This window comes from Melospiza georgiana, chromosome 1 (genome assembly GCF_028018845.1).
Source record: "Melospiza georgiana isolate bMelGeo1 chromosome 1, bMelGeo1.pri, whole genome shotgun sequence".
Lineage (NCBI taxonomy): Eukaryota > Metazoa > Chordata > Aves > Passeriformes > Passerellidae > Melospiza > Melospiza georgiana.
In genome coordinates this window covers 67,836,741-67,855,092 of record NC_080430.1, presented here as the reverse complement: position 1 = coordinate 67,855,092, position 18,352 = coordinate 67,836,741, and the positions used below count along the sequence as shown (strand labels likewise).

At 41.1% G+C, this 18,352-nt stretch overlaps 1 protein-coding gene across 1 annotated transcript in view; it reads right to left on the bottom strand.

Annotated features, from left to right (window-relative positions):
- The window catches only part of ELOVL2 (ELOVL fatty acid elongase 2), a 51,377-nt gene extending 41,295 nt beyond the window's left edge, over window positions 1–10,082 (bottom strand). Inside the window, exon 1 of the mRNA XM_058034407.1 lies at window positions 10,009–10,082. Coding sequence (XP_057890390.1) covers window positions 10,009–10,011 — 3 coding nt within the window. The 5' untranslated portion in view covers window positions 10,012–10,082. The remainder of the gene's footprint in view (window positions 1–10,008) is intronic.
- Window positions 10,083–18,352: the final 8,270 nt, after the last annotated feature.

Sequence of the window (18,352 nt, the reverse complement as noted above, 5' to 3'; positions counted from 1 at the left end):
CTTCGAGGTCATTACCCATGTACAAAACTGTCTAACTGCTGGGTGACAAATCTTGACACAAAACTCAGGGCAGGAAGCTTTTCAATTTGGAGTGTAAATTGTTCTGGGAAAGAAGCATGAAGTTTTCAGTAAAAATAACTACTTCTAAAATCTGTACCTTAGATTTTAAATCAAGCAGATTTCAAGCTTGTGAGTTGTAATAGACATTTATCTCCTAATTTATCACTTGATGGTAGATAGCATTTACCATTTACTGCTGATTGAAAGAAGAAAAGTAAAACCCAAAAAATTCTGAAGGGTAAGCCTGTCATGATGTCTAACAATATGTAAAGCAAACATGACTAGAAAACATGCAGTACTTCAGTGGGTATTGCTGGTCGTGCAATACATCTTGTGCCTTTGTAATTATGTCCAGTATTAGAAGATCAGCTTTCTTGGTGGAGGCTTTTCACACAGCTAGCTTTCTTCAGCATTCAGGAAGATCATCTGATAGGATCAGCCTAAGCTGACCTGGAAAGTCAAGCACCGTTGAAGTTGGGAATTTCCATGTGCCATAACAGCTCCATGAGAGCCCTGCACTGCTGTGGCTGTCGCTGTCACACCGCTCCAGACTGAATGAATTGCTTCTCAGAAGAAACAGCCATTATAAAGACACACATCATTTGGAAAAATTTTGGTTCCCTTGATAGTTAAGCATCAATGAGGTTCAATGTTGCTCCAAAGTGGAGTGGGAGAAAAACTAGAGTTGCTGGCAAGGTCAGCTTGAAGTATCTGAGACCTGATATACATCACACACACTGATCAAGTACCTCTTTCCAGAAAATGAATATCCTCACCAGCTTAGGTTTCCAAGAAGGATAAGCATCACTTCTTACTTTGCATCATGTGTGGGCTGTTAGGAATAACTATTTGAAGAGATGACAATTTCTTACAAGTAAACGCAATAAAAACGTTTGTTCTACAGAAGTTAGAAACAACACTGATGGCTCTTGTAGCTGATTTAAGTTTCAGTACAGATAACCTTAAAAACTAAATAAATAGATAAGATAATAAAGATAAAATTAGAACCTTCTGTACTCAAAAAAAAAAAAAAAAAAAAAAAAAAAACCAAAAAACACCAACTAAGGGAGAAAAACCAACTAGCAGACACAGAATAATTGTTTGCCAGTGAAATGCATTGTCTGACAGAGTGGCAAAGGTAATAATGGTAAATCTAGTTTATTTCATGTCATACAGTACTAAGATGTTTCAGGCAAAAAAGCAGTCCTAAGAAGCTTTCCCACGGAAAACCAACTATAACAAGAAATATATACCTCTGTTTAAGTCTGTGCAATCTATAAATGGGGTGAGGGAGTAAATGTGTGACAGTTGTGAGAGTTAGGTGAGCAGGTAAAATAAAAGGATTCCAAGTATCACTGATTTTAAAGAAAATCCATCTATTTAGAATTATTTCTTTTATGAAGGCTATAAGAAAGAAAGTAGGAGGTGATGTCTGAAGATGTCCTCTGGTACTTTCCCCAGCTAGGTATAAACACTGTGTTATTTGAGGGCTCTAATTGAAATCGAAAGCTTCCTTCATTCTGACTGTGTGTATGTCTCTCTCCTAATTTAAATTCAGTTACCTGCATTATTAACCTGAGGAGTTGATCAGCTGTGTATTGATCAAGATATATCCTAAACTGGCTTATGGAGTCAAATGCATGATCATTTCAGACAACGAATTCTCCAACACCATCTAATGCCGGATGGATGAATGGAGTGTCACAGGCATTTAATCATCTACTTTGCTATTGATTTCAGTGTTCTTAATTTACACTGACTCATTATTTGAATAATATTGCATCGTCTTTGCCGAAACAACCACCTTATTGCATCCAATGAAAGCCTCTGAGAATTACACTTACTCCAGTGTCTTATCAGTGCTGTTCATATTTGGAGGTGGAACAGTGGGGAGACGCCTTTGTAAAAGAAGCAAGAACAAGTGAAACCCCAAGTTTCCTAAGACCAGGGGACTAGCATGGGTTTCTCATTTTCAGCTGATCAGGATTTTCCTTATCCTATTGAGTGCTCAGGACCTGTTAGGTTTACTAAGTGTTTGCTGTATGCCTGTCAAGCTTCAGCAAGACCTGAGGTTTTACAAGCCAGAATATTGAAATACTCACACTCCTTTAAATTCAGGAAAACACATCTGGGGGGGAAATGGGACAGTGCTGTCTTCTTTCCCTTTTACACCTGTCTTAAAGACACTGCTCTCTGTCTTGGCTTTCAACTTTGTACCTTTCCATCAAACCACTTTCTGATCTGAATTCTGACATCTCCCAAAGGTGTCTGGCAAACAGAAGAAAATTACTTCATGATTGATGAAAAAGAAATTATTTTGTGAAAAAAAAAATTGTATTAAATGTAGTCCTGAAGGGACATTTTAGTTATACCAGATTTGAAATAAAATTATGCTGCAAATTTAGTAAATGTAAAATGGGAAAAAATGGTTCTTTTTCTCCAAGTAGGTTATGAGAGATATTTTTTAGTTTTTCTTTAAATTATTGTAATCAAAAGAACTCTTATCTAGCCTTTTATCTTTGAAGGGTTTTTGCAGATACTATTAAAATACAGGCTTACAAAGTCTACAGCAGCAAGGAAGAAATAACTGCACTGAATCCAAAAGGTTTCCATTTCAGTTTTCACTGAAATGGAGATGTATTTCTATTTTGCTGAACAATAAAGCTGAATGCTACCTCTTCTGTTGCCTTGCACAAATTGCCAGTTTTAAGGAAAAGTTTCAAATGTGTTTCAGCACCAAGAAATCACAAGCTGTATCTCAGCTTTCAAAGGAGAGCTTGAAGATCCTGTGATGCTTTTGTCACATAAAAAAAAAAAAAATCTTAGAGAGAATATGTAACTAAATTTCTGCCTGAAAAAAGAGCCCTGGAAATTGAAAAGAACACTACAAAACTCGAGATGTGATGTACTTAATTTTCCTGGTTCTGGGCAAGGACTGATTGAACAGCTCCTTCTCATGGCTCTTAATCATCAAGCTGCCAGATAAAGCCAATAGCTCCAGTATTCCAACAGGAAAAATTTCCAATGTTGCTTTTAAGGGTGAATCCAGATTCTTCTAACACATTTTTCAGTGGATGTACCTAATTTTTGGGAGAAGATTTGGATTTTTTAGGTAACTCACATAAATAAGCTGTCTACTACTTGGAGAATGATCACTGTTGGCTGGAAGACATCTCTCATTTCTGCTTTCAGTAGCAGCAGGAAGTGGGAAGAAGAAAGGAACCTATGAAGACTTTGCTAATCTGAACTGGTTTCTGATACACTTGTTTTCTAAGTCTTTGATTTTTCTTTTTCCTCCATTAACTTGAAAATATGGAGTTTTTGTCTGGCTTCATGCATACTTTTCTGTCAGTATTAAAAGCTATGCCTTGTAAAGAAGTCGAGTCAAGTGAGTACTCCTAGGTATGAAGGGCTGATTTTAAGATTTAAATCCACAGTACAGTCTGGTGTAACAGCAAAGCAACACTGAAATGCTACCCTAGGAAGACACATAATACTAACAGCTGAGAGGACAGATGCAGCTGGTTCTAAAAAATATCCCATTGCATGGGGTATTTTTCATATCACAGAAGCATCTGAATTTGGGGAGGAGGATAATTTTGAGTAGCCAGTCACAATGCAAATTGTGTAAATTTACTTTATATATAAAGGTATTTAAACAATAAATTGACAAGTATATAAATATAAAAGCATATAAAGACTTCATGATCTTTACCCCTGGCATTGCATGGACTACTGACAAACTCTGAAAAAAATTACATCATGTGCACAGTAAAACATGGTTCTGGCACAAATACCAACTCCTATCAGATCAGACCTTGCACAACCTCACAGCTAATCTTTTAAACTCCAGTAAAAGTAACTTGGCTGGCTGCAGCCAGCAATGGGAGAGAAAGCAGGTGTGGACAGTAATATTCAGAACTGCCATACCAAGAGATGTGCCAATTCCCTGACAAGGAAATCACTCTCAAAAAGTTTGCCAACCATTTATTCCTTGCCAATTTGAAGGCACTTTGCTTTTTGGAACAGTTTTATCCATGCTTAGAGAAAAATGCAAGAAACAGTCTTGTTTTACTTCTAGTTGGATGTGAAAATGCAAGTGTAATATAAGGAAATAAGGAAACAGAAACTGATGCCTGCTTTCCAAAGTGTCACTTGAGAACACAAAACAACAATTAAAGAAGGAAATATCTTCTCCTATAAACTGGTCCTTAACTTTTTTTTCTTCCTTGCATTTCTCCCTTAAATCCTGGAGGGCAAAACCCTGTATTTCAAATGCTAATTTATGTTTTGGACTTCAGTCATGTTTAAAGAAGACGGCACAAGGAGAGGAAAGGAAATGACAGTTGATTTTCAAGCTTAATAAAGAAGAAAACAGAGGGTATGGAAGTCCTCTTATGTCTCCTCCTCCAAAACAATTCTCAGTTTTCCTCTTTTAAAACCCTAAATGAACCCTAATGAACTCCGAGGACACTTCTTCTTAAAATTGTATGAAACCCAAATAACAGTGCACTGTCTGCTGGCACAGGATAAGAGGGTGCCCAAGCTAATTAGCTCCCTTTCTCCATCAGCCCCAACAGTGGGTATCCTAGAGTTTAATCCACACAGAACTGGAATTTTAAAGCCCAGACTCTTAAACCCATTACACCATGGAAACACCCAGACCGACACTTTCCTCAGAATAAAAATGCTAATGATTGCGCTGCATGGTAATGCACTAATGATACAAAATGTCTGTAAACTGCCCCAGTTATTGTCACCTAGAGAAAATAACAACAGCTGCAGACTTTTTATCATGTGTGTAAGTCAGTCCCCCTGTTAGGCTGCTGTACCACATTGTCTTTGCTGGCTAAAAAGCTTCACGAATGGTGACTACTGACGAGCATCCTGTAGGAAGTTCTTTAAGAAATAAGGGAAGAATGGTTTGGTTGTGGCTCCTAATGCTTGGGTTTAGAATATTTATTTGAAACTTGGTCACCCCACTTCTAATTTCCATTTCTTGCTGGGTTTGGTTTTCAAATGATGACACAGAATATGAGCTATTTCTTGCTTCATTTCCATATCTGTCCTCCTTAGGGGGAAAAAAATCAAAATCTCTCCAACCAATGATGAAAAGGTAATGATCTTAATTTTTTATTCTCTAATTACATATCTTTGTATACAAATTTCTACCAGAGAGCCTGTGATTTCTTTCACTATGGGGTCCTGACCTTTACCACTTTATCACAGTCAGTTTTGACTAAAAAAAGGAAGTTCAGGGCAGTTTAAAAGTCATTATCTAGATGAACTCAATATTTTAAATTTAATATTTTATTTTAATTAATTAATTTAGTTAATTAATTAAATATATTGATTAATTGATTTAATATTTTAAATTTATACTCTGTTCTTGTTAGACTTGTTAGACTTTCAAGTCAGAATACTTCCAGTATTAATAGCAATACAATGTCGTCATTTCTTGAAGATGTAAAGAATTCTAATTACACTGCTAAATCTGAATTTATCTATTCCTCAAAAACTTAAAGTGGCTTTTGCTTTTAATTAAGTAGATAAGATGCCCCACAGAAGTCATAAATATTCACTTCATTTCACATTCTACTCTACTTGTCAGCTGTGCAGCAGTCCCATGGGTAAAGACGCAGTCACTCAGATAGTGTGGCCCGTGTATTTAGCATATGACAAGGGAAGCCATGGAGGGTTTATCCAGACAATGGATTTACAAGCTCCACTGTTGCCAGGCACTCAGAAATTGGCTGATTAATTTGGTGTACTCAAATTCTGAAGTGTGGCATTTATGATGTGACAGAGCTGCACAGTCCTGGGGTTGTTTCTTCTCTGTCAGAGATGGGCAGTCCTCCTCGTACCTTTCCACCACTGCCTCACCAGGCAGGCTCATCCCAGCAGCTCTTGGCTGGAACAAGCAGTTGTGCACTTAATTCCATCCCCATAATTTCCCTCCCTTCTCTGTTACCTTCTGTAATTACAAATCAGACAGCACTTGTGACATATTATTTTATCATTGAATTTAGACTTCAGACACTCTTAATAATGCTTAATAATGTCTCAGCTTTTAAATCAGTTTTACAGGCAGTGTTTAACAAAACACGGGAAGAATTATGATGTTATTCTATTTATTTACACTTGAATTTTGCTTAGATCAGGGAATAAACCAGCCCTTTATACATTCCTTACTTTGGACTTTACTAATGCCTCAAGAAAATACTATTGCAGGTTTTTCCCCAACTTTTCATTGAGTCAGAGGTTCCAACTTAAAGTGTTTGCCTATGATTAACCTTTTTCTTCAATAAAGTCAAGCGATGCTATAAAGTTAAATGAATGTAAATCGAGTTCCTGATGCACAAGAGGACTGTGCTTTTTTCACAGATCAGACTGCTTGTAATGAAGATACAATGATCAGTCTTCAATAATCAGAGGAGCTTCCTAGAGATGAGAGGGATCAACACCAAGGGCATGCAGGTTTTAGTCTGTGCATATCTGTAACTATGAATGCAAATAAATTGGTGGACTCTTACTACAGTTCCTGGAAGGTTTTTTCCCTAATCAATTTCACCGTGTGCCAAAGGATTCAGTGTCTCTTCTTGAGTTTCTATGCAAGCAGAGCCTATCTTTCCTGTTCTATATGCAGCTTCTCGGCAGGTTTTCTCATAGCCCATTAATTCTGTGTCAGCTGGCAAACCCCTGCCTTGCTGCTCTGGTTCTGGATGGCAGGGCTGCTGCAATCCATTCCCTCTTCACTCTGCTGGAGCTGGAGAGATCTGGTGGGTGCTGTAGCACTGGATGCGGTGCTCATCAGGTATTTGTGCTGAGCTGATCTCTGTCTGATGAAAAACATTTTCTTCCAATTTGTGTGCCACTGTTCAGTGGCTAGAACATCGCCTTTGCAATCATCCTTCTCATGCAGTATTCAGAGAAACTAACAAACACCAATGGACAATGAGACAGGGGTTTACTTTGGCTACAGTCAACAAAGAAGAGGCATTTTTTGCTCTCTCTAGGGCTCTTTGCATATGTTCTGCAATCAGTGTATGCCCACACCAAGGTCCATATCCTGATATGGTGGCCATGACACTTATGAATGCTTAGAAGAGTTAGGTGTCTTTCTGTGTTGACTTCAGATTACAGGGGTATCAAAACCTCTGAAGGAAATGAAAAGCATATTCTAGCTTCTGTCTCTCCTTCTACCACTGGATTCTTGTATAGGTATAGATACTGGCAAAGGATCTATAATATCTAAATACAGTCCTCATGTTTATGCTTATCTTAGTGCTACCTAGTCTCTTTGTAAGCATAAGTTGCCATGACTGTGCAGTGCTATACACCCTCTTACCCCATGAAAGTGGGATTTGACCCCATGGAAAATACACTGACAAATCAAAATGTGTAATCGGTTTAAAGTTCAAGGGTGCAGCCAAATCCTGAGCCAGTGTAATTTGACCTAGATTCACTGAAGCAAGGAGAGCTGCAGTGAACTACATAAACAGAAGAACCAAGCCACTGTGGTTGCCCTCATACGGTGAGGATGATGAGGAAATACTAAATGCTTTATGATGGCAGTGGTTTGCTGCTTCAGCAAAATGTAGTTTCAAAACAAACAAACAAAAAAGTTTTCTTATGCAACTTTCTACAAATAATAGTGATTATTGAACACCCAGGATGCTGAAAAAACTCTCAGTTGAGTTTAAAGGACACTAGCAACATAAGCCTGCTTATCTCTATTTCTATACAAGTGAAGCGAATGCTCAATCAATGTTCCCACCACCTGGGCCAAAAATCTGTTTGTCCTACATTTGGTCCTGCTACCTTTGGTAGTATACTCCAATGTCCCCATGACCCCTTGCCCCCAAGCTCCAGGTCCATCTAGAAATCGATGTGCTGTAACTTTTAACCCTGCATTAGCATCACTGCAACAGCTTTCATCAATAGCTCAGGTATTTGTTTCAGGAGCTATTGTTCCAAAGACACTCTTTCCAAAGTAACCTTCAGCCTTTATACTACTTCAAGGACTTTCTCAGATTGGCAATTCTTTCCTCAGAATGCCTTTATGTATGAGTAACAAAGCTTGGGAAATGTTAGCAACTTTTGAATGCTAAGATTACTGGACATACAGAAGCGCAAAATTTGCTAATCCAAACCCACATGTAGCTCTGAATGGCGACTTCTGGTTATTGCTTCCAGCCATTTCAAGAAAAATGTCAAGGTTAATTGAACAGCTCTAGGAACCAGAAGGAGTTAAGGGTAGGTCTCAGCTATAATTTCCATTGGTATGAGGTTGCCAATGCCTATGTTACCAATTAATGCTTCCTTGATTTGCACCAGTATAACTGACTTCATCTCAGTCCTGGAAGGAATCAGAATGAAAGACTTTAACTAGTTCTGGATATTTTACCTTTCTTTCCTGCTGCCTCAGTACTCCTGAGCACCTGGGTATTACCTGTACCAATTACTGATAAATAATGTACATTACCTTCTGCAACACCAGGTATCTTTGTAACCTTCTTCCTCTGCCACAAGGGACACATTATCAATGGCTGGCATTCACTAAGTCTTTGTGCAGCTGTGGTAATTTAGTCATAGCTTTTGTGTTTATATTCCAAATTTAAAGGAAATAGAAATTCAATTATACCACTCTAAGGGGGCTCAGGCAGCATAAACTACTGTACCATTTCAGGTCTTTTCAATAGGGTCTTCTCATATCTATCATCCCAAAGTGAGTTGGTGGCAAATAGAATACACAGGAGAAACAGATTCAGACTGACAGCATGTGTACACATGGCTTTTAGAAAGAGGACTGAAGTTAATTCATAGAATGACTATTCGGATATTATTAATGTCTGGATTTATGGGGGAAGGAAGAGTCCAAACCAATTTTGGTTCAATTTACTATATGTGATGAAAAGACTTTTTTTTTGGGGGGGGGGGGGGGGGGAAAGTATTTTTGTTGTTAAATCATATAAAACAAAAACTAGGCTCAGTTAATCATGTCTCAAGCTTTTGATACAACAAGCTTTGCCAACTTATTCATCCCAATGTGCCTCAAAATTTAAGGCTGCAAACCACTTCTTTGATAGTGTCCTACTTTGTAAGGTCGGCGGTACACTTAATGCATTGCTGTTTATAAACAGGATGAGCCCCTTTGGGAAAGTTACTATGACTGCAAAGACACAATGTGCTGTGGGGAATCGGCACTGGTCGCTAAATAGGTGACTTCATTGTTCCACTTTAACTCTTTTAAATGCTGAACTAGAATCTAAAACTCCATTGTTCATTCATTACATGGAGAAAAAAAAAAAAAAAGAGGAAGTGTTCCACTACAGATTGCATGGCTAAAGCAAGAGCTTCTGTTAAGATAACAAATTAACGGGAATAATCGGTTTATGTAACACGCTCAAACGCACCTCGGGGTAGAGCAGAATGCACCTGCTCGGAGCGGGGCAGGGCGCAGGGCAGCGGGGGAGATGGATGCCCAGGGGCTGCGCTCCATCTCTCGCTCCCTCTCTCCATCCATCCCTCCCGCCACCCAGGACCGCGTTCCTCCACGTGCCTGTCCCCGCTCCCGCCGAGCTCCCGGTGCTGCGCGGCTGCCCCCGGGGCTCCCTGTCCCCCATCCCTTCTTCCCCGCTCCCCAAAGCTCCCTCTGTCCCTCCCTCCTTCCCTACAATGCCCAAGCTCAGCCGCTCGACCCGACCCGCGCCGGCGGCTCGGGTGCCTGCCGTGGGGGCTGGGGGCATCTGAGGCCGTGCTCCCCCTTCCCCCCGAAAAATCACGCCCGAACGCGGCCCGCAGCAGCGGGGGTAGCGGCGGGGTGGAGGGCGGGCGGGCAGCGGGCTCTCTCCGCCGGCCCCGGTGGAGCGGGGGCAGGGAGGAGAGGGCCAGGGGGCCCGGGGGATGTGCGTGCGCGGGGAGGGGACTCGGGGGTCCCCCACTCACCATGGTGGCGGCGCGGCGCTGTCCAGGGTATCGGCGGCTCTGCAGGCGCGGCCCCGCGCCCGCCCTATAAGGCACCGCCTTCCCCGGGCCCGGAGCGCCCGCCCCCGTCGTGAGAGGGCGGGCACGGGCAGCACGGAGGGCCGGGGCTCCGCGGTGCGGGCAGAGCCGAGCCGGGCCGTGGGGAGGCGGAGGGGAGCGGGATCCGGGCAGGGGAGAGCCAAGCGGGGCTGTTCCATCACCCACCCAGCTGTCACGGCGGATGGTGGCCGTTCGCCTTTGTTGGAATCCACCCTGTCGGGAAGATTCAATTCACTGTCGGGCCGCTTTGGGAGCAGACAGAGTCACTGAATCTGTTGGATTCAGCTTGGGTTTGCTCTGTGGCCCAGCACTCGTTTTTACAAGCTGAACTTCTCTAATCTGGAGCCCTGAATCCTGCACACACTGTGCCGAAGTGAGATCCCCCACTTGGAATGGTTACCCGTTGGTCTCAATAATCTCAGAGGTCTCTAAATGATTCCGTGATTCCAACTGTGGCATTGCCAAGGAGGCATTGTCTGTTAGGGAGTGACTGCTAAGAAAATGTTCAGGCTGGCTAGGAGGGAAACAAAAATCACACAGAGCAGGAGCTACTGATCCCATCACAACTCAGCCTCTGACACACAACAGAAAAAGAGTCAGGGATGGAAGTGGCTTTGTGCTTGGTGTAACAACCAAACAAAAATCTCACACCTTCAAACAGCATTTTTGTTCCAAGTGGTAACAAAGTCTTACAACTACTATAAAACATTTATTTAAGCTATCAAAGATAGGTTGAAAAATTCCTGCTTCTTTATCGCTGCTTTTAATAAAGAGATCAAAATAATATTTCTTTAAAACTATTACTGTTTTTCATTTTTATTTTTATTTTCTAAAGGAAAATTTGTCAAGAAATTACATATCCATACATGCACTTCCATCTCTGCCTTCTCAATTCTGTGTTCATAGTTTGGTTGACAACAGCTCAGAGATGTGTTTCCACATCAGTGGGACAAACAGTGGAAATAAGACAAGAAGAGCATGTGTGGTGCAAGACTGGTGTCATCCTCACAAACTAAAGCGTATTTGATGTACTGACATGCTGTATTTGTCAAAAATGTAGCACTGATGTTCAGGAATTTGATATTTCCTTCCTGATTGGCTCTTTTTCCATGTGCTACTTCAGCCCTTGCTTTCTCTTGGACACAGAGGTCCACCAAAGGCAGCGAGGATGATGATCTTCCTGGGGCTGCTGCCTGCCCAGAAATGATACTGCCAAGAGTTCATGTGAAAGCGTGTACTTATGTAATTTCTAACCCACTTTTACAGACACAAACCTGTTTGCTCAAGCTTCCAAATTCCAGCATGTTAGTCCAAACTAACTGCCCCAATTCCTGAGGTTGACCTGCCAACCTTTCCCCTACTTCATCTTTTCCATAGGTTATTCATTTAATTCTTTGTTCGTCATTACGAACAATGTTGAAATACTGAGGAGAAATACTTTCTATACCTATTTTTCCCACAGAGAAATTGTTCACTAAAGAGAAAATTGTCCTCTTTATCCAAAAAACTTGTCACTCTTTAGGTGCTGTAGAGGGAGGAACAGTTTGGAAGCTGACTGACATAGAAGTGACCCTGTGAATTGCAGTGCTTTGGCTTCACAATTTTTATTCCAATTTCTTTATAGTCCAGAATAATCTGGGTTAGTGTGCCAAACCAAATCTAGACCTAAAAATATAGTAATACGAGGTATTTTTGTCTTTATTCTTGCTATTCTTTGTCTAAAACAGAAAGGAAACCTATGTTCAAGTCTGGTAAAGATGTCATATTTCTAATTTATTCAGTTCCTTTCTCCTGAAAAATTATATTCATACTAATTGATACTTTTCTTCCTTAACTAGTTTCCTTCTACAGTAGCAACTTTCTTTTTTAGAAAAACAATAGTGTCTCCAGTGAAGAACAAATAGGATTCTGGTGGCATCTAAGAGAAGCTGTAATAGCATTATGGATATTTTTAACACCTCTCTAATGACCTGAATTTGGAGATTTAAGGGCTGTGGCAGGATTTGGATTCATCTGTTTTGTAGGGAGAGTGATGCCATGCATTTATTTAGATCCCAGGCACTAAGCAGAGCAGACCTCTGCCAGTCAGCTTTCAGTGATTGTTGAGCAGCACATTGTCCTGAGATAAAAGGCAGAAAAATAAGTTGACATATGGACAAATAGACTTGCTTAGTTCCAACTGAAATTCCCTGAAAACTGGCAGAGTAAGAGGAGGCAGTTTAAACAACACTTCATTCTGGGGCAATGCTGTTACACAACCACCACTGTTCAAAGTACAATACCACAGGGACTGAGCTTGAGCACTGCTGGTCTAGGGGTGGTTCTAGGTTGTATTTTATCACAAACTACCTAATTTACAGAATCACAGACTTGTTGAGGTGGGAAGGGATCTCTGGAGATCATCTCGTCCAATCAATCTGCTCAGGCAGGGTCTCCTACAGCCAGCTGCCCAAGCTGGTGTCCAGTCAGGTTTTGGGTATCTCTACATCTTAGGAAAAGCACATTTGAGTTGCAATGACTTCAGAGCTGACAGATCCCACTGGGCTTACAGCTTGGTAGGAAACAGGGTGGACAAGGTATCACTGATCAGCCAACTATTAGCAATGCTTAGATCCCACTAAGTTTCAACCAGCAGGAAAAAGTTTCAGTTCAGGAAAGAAAAGCCTTTCTGTCTCCCACTACCACATCACCTGCTAGCAGTCACTGCTCTTGACCTGACCATGACCTCTTCCAAAGCTTGGGATTTAAACTCAGGACATGCCTGTTTCACAAAATTGTTCTGCCAGCAGCCTCTATCTAATTCACTGGCAAAATGTCTCTTCTGTCTCTGAGCATCTAGCTCAGATGAAAGAGAATACATTTCTTCTATTTCCATTCTTTTGCTAATATTTTGGCATAGAACAATGGTTATGTACCTGCAGATTTCAATTTTGCTAGTGACACCATGGGGAGTTACAAGATCAGTGTGACAGAATTTTATAGAATCATAGAATGGGTTGGAAGGGATCTTGGAGATCATCTAGTTCCAAGCTCTCTGTCATAAACAGGGGCACCATTCTCTAAAACAGCTTGCTCAAGGCCCCATCCAACCTGACCCTGGCCCCTGCCAGATGTGGGGCATCCACAGCTTCCCTGGGCAACCTGTTTCAGTTCCTCATCACCCTTACAGTAAAGAATTTCTTCTGTATATCGAACCTATATATCTCCTCCTTCAGTTAACTTTTGTTAATTTTGTTAACTCAGAACTGTCAGTAATGAAACTGCATGCAACCAAATCTGAGTAATTAGGCTGAAGTGAAAATTTGGAAGTTTGTTCCCTTGTACTTCTCTGGTATGGTTAGTTCTTTCTAAATGTTATTTTCAGCTTTGAAACTACAGCTGGTGTAATATGTCCGTAAAGCCAATGCCTCATTAAATTGCCAACTGCTAGCAAGTAAAATAAAAACTAAGTCAAAATAAATTTATGCAGGTAGAAGCACTGAATTGAGCAATTGTGGAGCTCTGAAGTTTTTGTAGTAAATATTTTGTTTTAGCACCCTCTCTCGGACACAAACCATCACTGCTGGTATTTACTCTTACAGGGCTTGGCTAAAGCTGGAAAGCATTTGCAACAGGAAAAGTGCTCAGCTGCAGTCACAGATACAGCTTAGTTATGTATTTTTGTATATTCTATAAATTAACATAAGTAGAATTTTCTCATCCCTCTTAGGCTTATCATCTTTATACAAATAGTCTGTGCTGTTCATTTAAGTCAGCCAAGAACTGGGAAAAGCATGAGGGCTCCAAAGCAAATACTGAAGCTGAGTTGTTACAAAAGACAGTAGCTCCTCGCTGCCTGCATGTCTCCTGCGAGGAACCTGCTGGCGTTAACAGCTGGGAATTGAGGGTGAACGTCAATTTTCTCTCTTACAGCCACCAGTATTTGGTGTTAGGCTAGCTTGTGGAGGTCTCAGCTTGGGACCATGGTCTTGCTATCCACAAAATACATATGTCTGCCTACAAGAGTTCACAGTGTCATGAGTAACAGTGTAACACAGAGAGAAAGGGGTGGAAGGAAGGGGTTACTCTGTATTCCCACCCCGGGAAAAGAGAAGCGTATTAATGCCAAAAGAAAATCAGCAGTGGGAAGGTCAATGAGTATATTCTGAATAGCAGAAAGGGCCACAATTTGCATTTTCTGCATGAACTGTAACTATCTGCCCAGCTTCTAGAGTACAACTGATAGGCAGTCAAGTTCCTATACATTATTTTGGCTCCAGTAGTTGATATGGTTGCCAGTTCAGAGATACTATATGTGCCAAGAGAAGGCTTAAAAAATTAGGACACTGTAGAACAAAAACTGCCTGGATTACTTTAACTTGCTCTTCCTGCCCAGATTCATTTTACTAAGCCTTATTTGCAATAATAGCCTTCGGCAACACTCCCACTTCATCAATGCAGGGTGCAGATGATAATAAACAAACAGGAGGCCATGAATGATGCAAGGATCTGGAAAAGGACAAAAAGAAAAAACAAACTTAAGTGGCTGAAATTCTTTTTCAGGACAAGAATAAATGCCTTATATAGAATAATTTCTATGCTGTTTACATATAAGTTTTTACAGCTAGTCAATGATTTCATTCTTCCTTCTGCTGTCTCCCTCTAGGTAACCAAGTGTGGGTTTGTTGAAGTGCTGAGCACTTGCAGCAGGACCCGACATCAGCAAAAGCTGTGCTACAAATAAAGGGAGGCATGAGATTTTCCCCACATGCCCGCTCACAAGCAGGCCAGAAGGGGCAATCAACAATCAGTTGACATTTCAAATGTGTCTGTCAGCCTCAGCCCTCTCCCAGGTGAAGGAGGGATAAGATCCCTCCCTTTGTCCTGTTATGCAAACACAAACAGTGCTTGACTGGCTGCTGTGAAACAACTGGTTGGTCCAGATGCATCAGCTCTCACACCCTGAAAATAAGGTTTGTGCCCTCAGCATCTGCAGCCCTCTTCCCTGAGCTAAAGAGTCTTTATCTTTCTTATTCACAGCACTGTGGGGCCTCGTTGCTGTGAGGAAACATGCCAAATGCTGCTGCAGTGAGCCAGCCCGTGGTTTGGAGCACTGTTGGGCAGAGGCCCCCTGAGTGCCCCCTCACTGCAGTCTGGTGCTGCTGCAGTCCTTCTGCGGCCTGATGGCCTGAGCATCCTCTTTTCCCTGCCCCCAAAATATATCTCGGTGTGTCTGTGGTTGTACACATGGAGAGAAGATGGGGGAAGATCGATCAGTGTTGAGCATCACAGGAAAAAGTGTTCAATGTGGAATACTGATAGTATGAGGCAGCATGTAACGAGAGGATGGAGAGAAGGTCATCATGTCATGAGTGAGATTATTCCATCCTCCTCAGGGAATGGATGAGCTAGATCCAATTTTGTGACTCCGCATCACACATATACACTTAAGAATATACCAAGATTAAATTTGTGTAAGTAACCTTTTATCTGAATTTCAGTGAATAGAAAACCTCATGTGTCCAACAGTAGTTCTGTTTTCTTTTGTGTGATTTTATGGAGTTTTGAAAAATAACCATGTCCACATTGCAGCTCACCTATCCCAAGTGCATCACCATGGCTATTGTACAGATTTTTGGCACATTAGCACATGAAATGATACCTAGTGGCATAGATGTGCATTTATTCATGTTCTTTAACTTCCATCTGAAGAAAAGTCTTAGGTAAAATACATGTAATATGTTTGGGGTTTTTTCATTCATATGGAGATCTGCATATAAATCTTAACTGACACAAAGTGGCTCAAAAGAAAGGGTTTATTTCATGTATTGGGAAAAATAGGATAACAAAGATTGTGCTGACCAAATGGTTGGAGGAGGAAAAGTTTCTTCTTGTATCTCATGGCTTAGTTACAGTGTAACCCCCAATTACATCCCACCTATACATCTATCTCCTATTGAAGTTCCCTGGTCATTATGCCAGGAAGTCCTTTTCATGTCTGTCCTGAGGACAATTTCAGTAGTTCACCCATACTGGCATTCAGCAGTCTCAGGCAAGGGATTAGAGGGAAAGTCTAATGGAGCAAGGAAGAATTATCCCCAGTGGAGGAGGACTAGGTTAGGGAACACATACACAAAATGGAAATATCTTAAGTTCCCAGGGCCTGAGAGGCTGTGTCCTTGAGAGAGCTGGCTGATGTCACTGTGAGGCTGCTCTCAATTAGCTTTGAAATAGGCTGCTGACTGGGAGATGTTCTAGGAGAATGGATGAGACCAAGCAACTCTTCTATCTTCAAGGGGAGCAAGAAAAGGTCTGGAGAACTTCAGGCCTGTGAGCTTCATCTCAGTCCCTGGAAAGGTCATAGAGGAAATCCTCCTGGAATTCATGTGGTCTCTGAAAACATGGGGATCAAGGTAATTGTGATTAGTCAAAATAGATTTATGGGCAGGAAATAATGCCTAAGTCACCTGATGGCCCTCTACAACAAGGTGACTAGCCTGGTGAATCAACTAGAGAAAGGGACAACATAAATAAGTAAAATTAAGGTTTTCCAAACTAAACATACATTGATTAGAAGGCGTCCAACCTGTACAGAACATATTAGAACTTTAATTACTACTTGTTTTCATTTTTTACTTCATAGTCCATTAGAATCACAGAATATGCTGAGTTGGAAGGGACCTATCAGGATCATCAAATCCAACTCCTGGCCCTGAACAAGACACAGGACGCCCCAAGAATCACTGTGTGCCTGAAATTCCATATTGCCTGGGGCAGTACTATATATGTTTGAATGTATGATCCATGGATAGATAGATAGATAGATAGATAGATAGATAGATAGATAGATAGATAGATAGATAGATAACCATGTATATCTAAGGCCTATATACATGGATCATGTACATTTATTGCTCCAAAACTACCGGATTGCCAGATTAATTCTTTCTTCAATTCTGAATGCTGTGTGGTTCTGCAATGCTTGGGGATGTGATGTGAATGAACCTATTGCTACTATTATTATAGCAGTTTGGAAGCATAGAATGGCATATTTGGATTATTTTAGTAGCCCTTACATTTGACAGCTATTTTACAGAAATGAGAAGGTAGTAGTCCCATATCCAGAGAACTGCAGATGGTAAGCAAAAAATCAGAGAAACAGAACAGTGCAGCTAGGAGGAAGCTTATTTTTCAAAAATAATATGGTAGCAACTGTTACTACTTTGCTTTGCCTGTAATACAAAAGAAACCTTGCTTAAGTATATGTAACAAGTGCTGAGGCGAGACTTGTAATAACATTTAAAGATCAGGGTCATGTCAAAGTTAAAACTTGGAAAATAACAGAAAACATGTTTCAAATTAAATGATACTTGCAAAAGACAAGCTAAGTGGTTTAATACTCCAGGCAGAGTATTAAACAGGGCTTGGAATGTTGGGAAAAGAAGGCTAGGATCAGAAAGAAAGAACTCTAGGTCGATTTGGTGAAATCACAGCAGATTTAAGGATATGGATGGGGGACCACACATGCAGGTAATTTTGGTTTACAGGTATGTTGGAAGGAGGAGGCATGTGGCATGCTCAGAGTCCAGGAAAACAAAGAATTCTTAGCTTCGCTTAATCTTCACTTAAGATTTTAAAATACTACATAAAAGAAACAAAGAACTGGACTAGCTTTCTCTGATGTGTCACTACAATGTTGGCATGCCCATGGGAAACTAAGCTTCTGTAGTAGTGGATTTACACACGTTTCCAGTAGTTTTAGAAACATTAACCAGCATGCTACAAAGGAAAATTTTCACTTCATTCCAGTGCTAACAGCGAAGTCCATATCACAATAAAGATCATATCACAGTTCTGAGAGACATTATTTCCTCAGATTTCTTCTGAGTGGGAAGGGCCAGCTTTGATGTGCCACCACCACGTCATCAGAGGGCAAAAGCCAAGGCCAGGTGGAATTCGAACCATGCCGGGTTCGCTGGTAAAATCGCTTCCTTGACTAAGGCCTGGATATTCCTGTTGTCCCTTTATACGATTCCACTGGGTGGAAGGGCAAGAGGGAGAAGGAAGGCAGTAATGGCAAGACTCAGAAGGAGGATTAAGAAATCAGTTTGCCCCATCCCTAAATCTAAGTTATAGAACAATGAAATCATAGGATGCTTTGGGTTGTGAGGGACCTTAAAGATCATCCAGTTCCACCCCCGCTGCTCTGAGCAGGGGCACTTTCCACCAGATCAGGCCGCTTAGAGCCCAGCCAACCTGGCCTTGAGTAACCTCTCCGTGAGTCCTA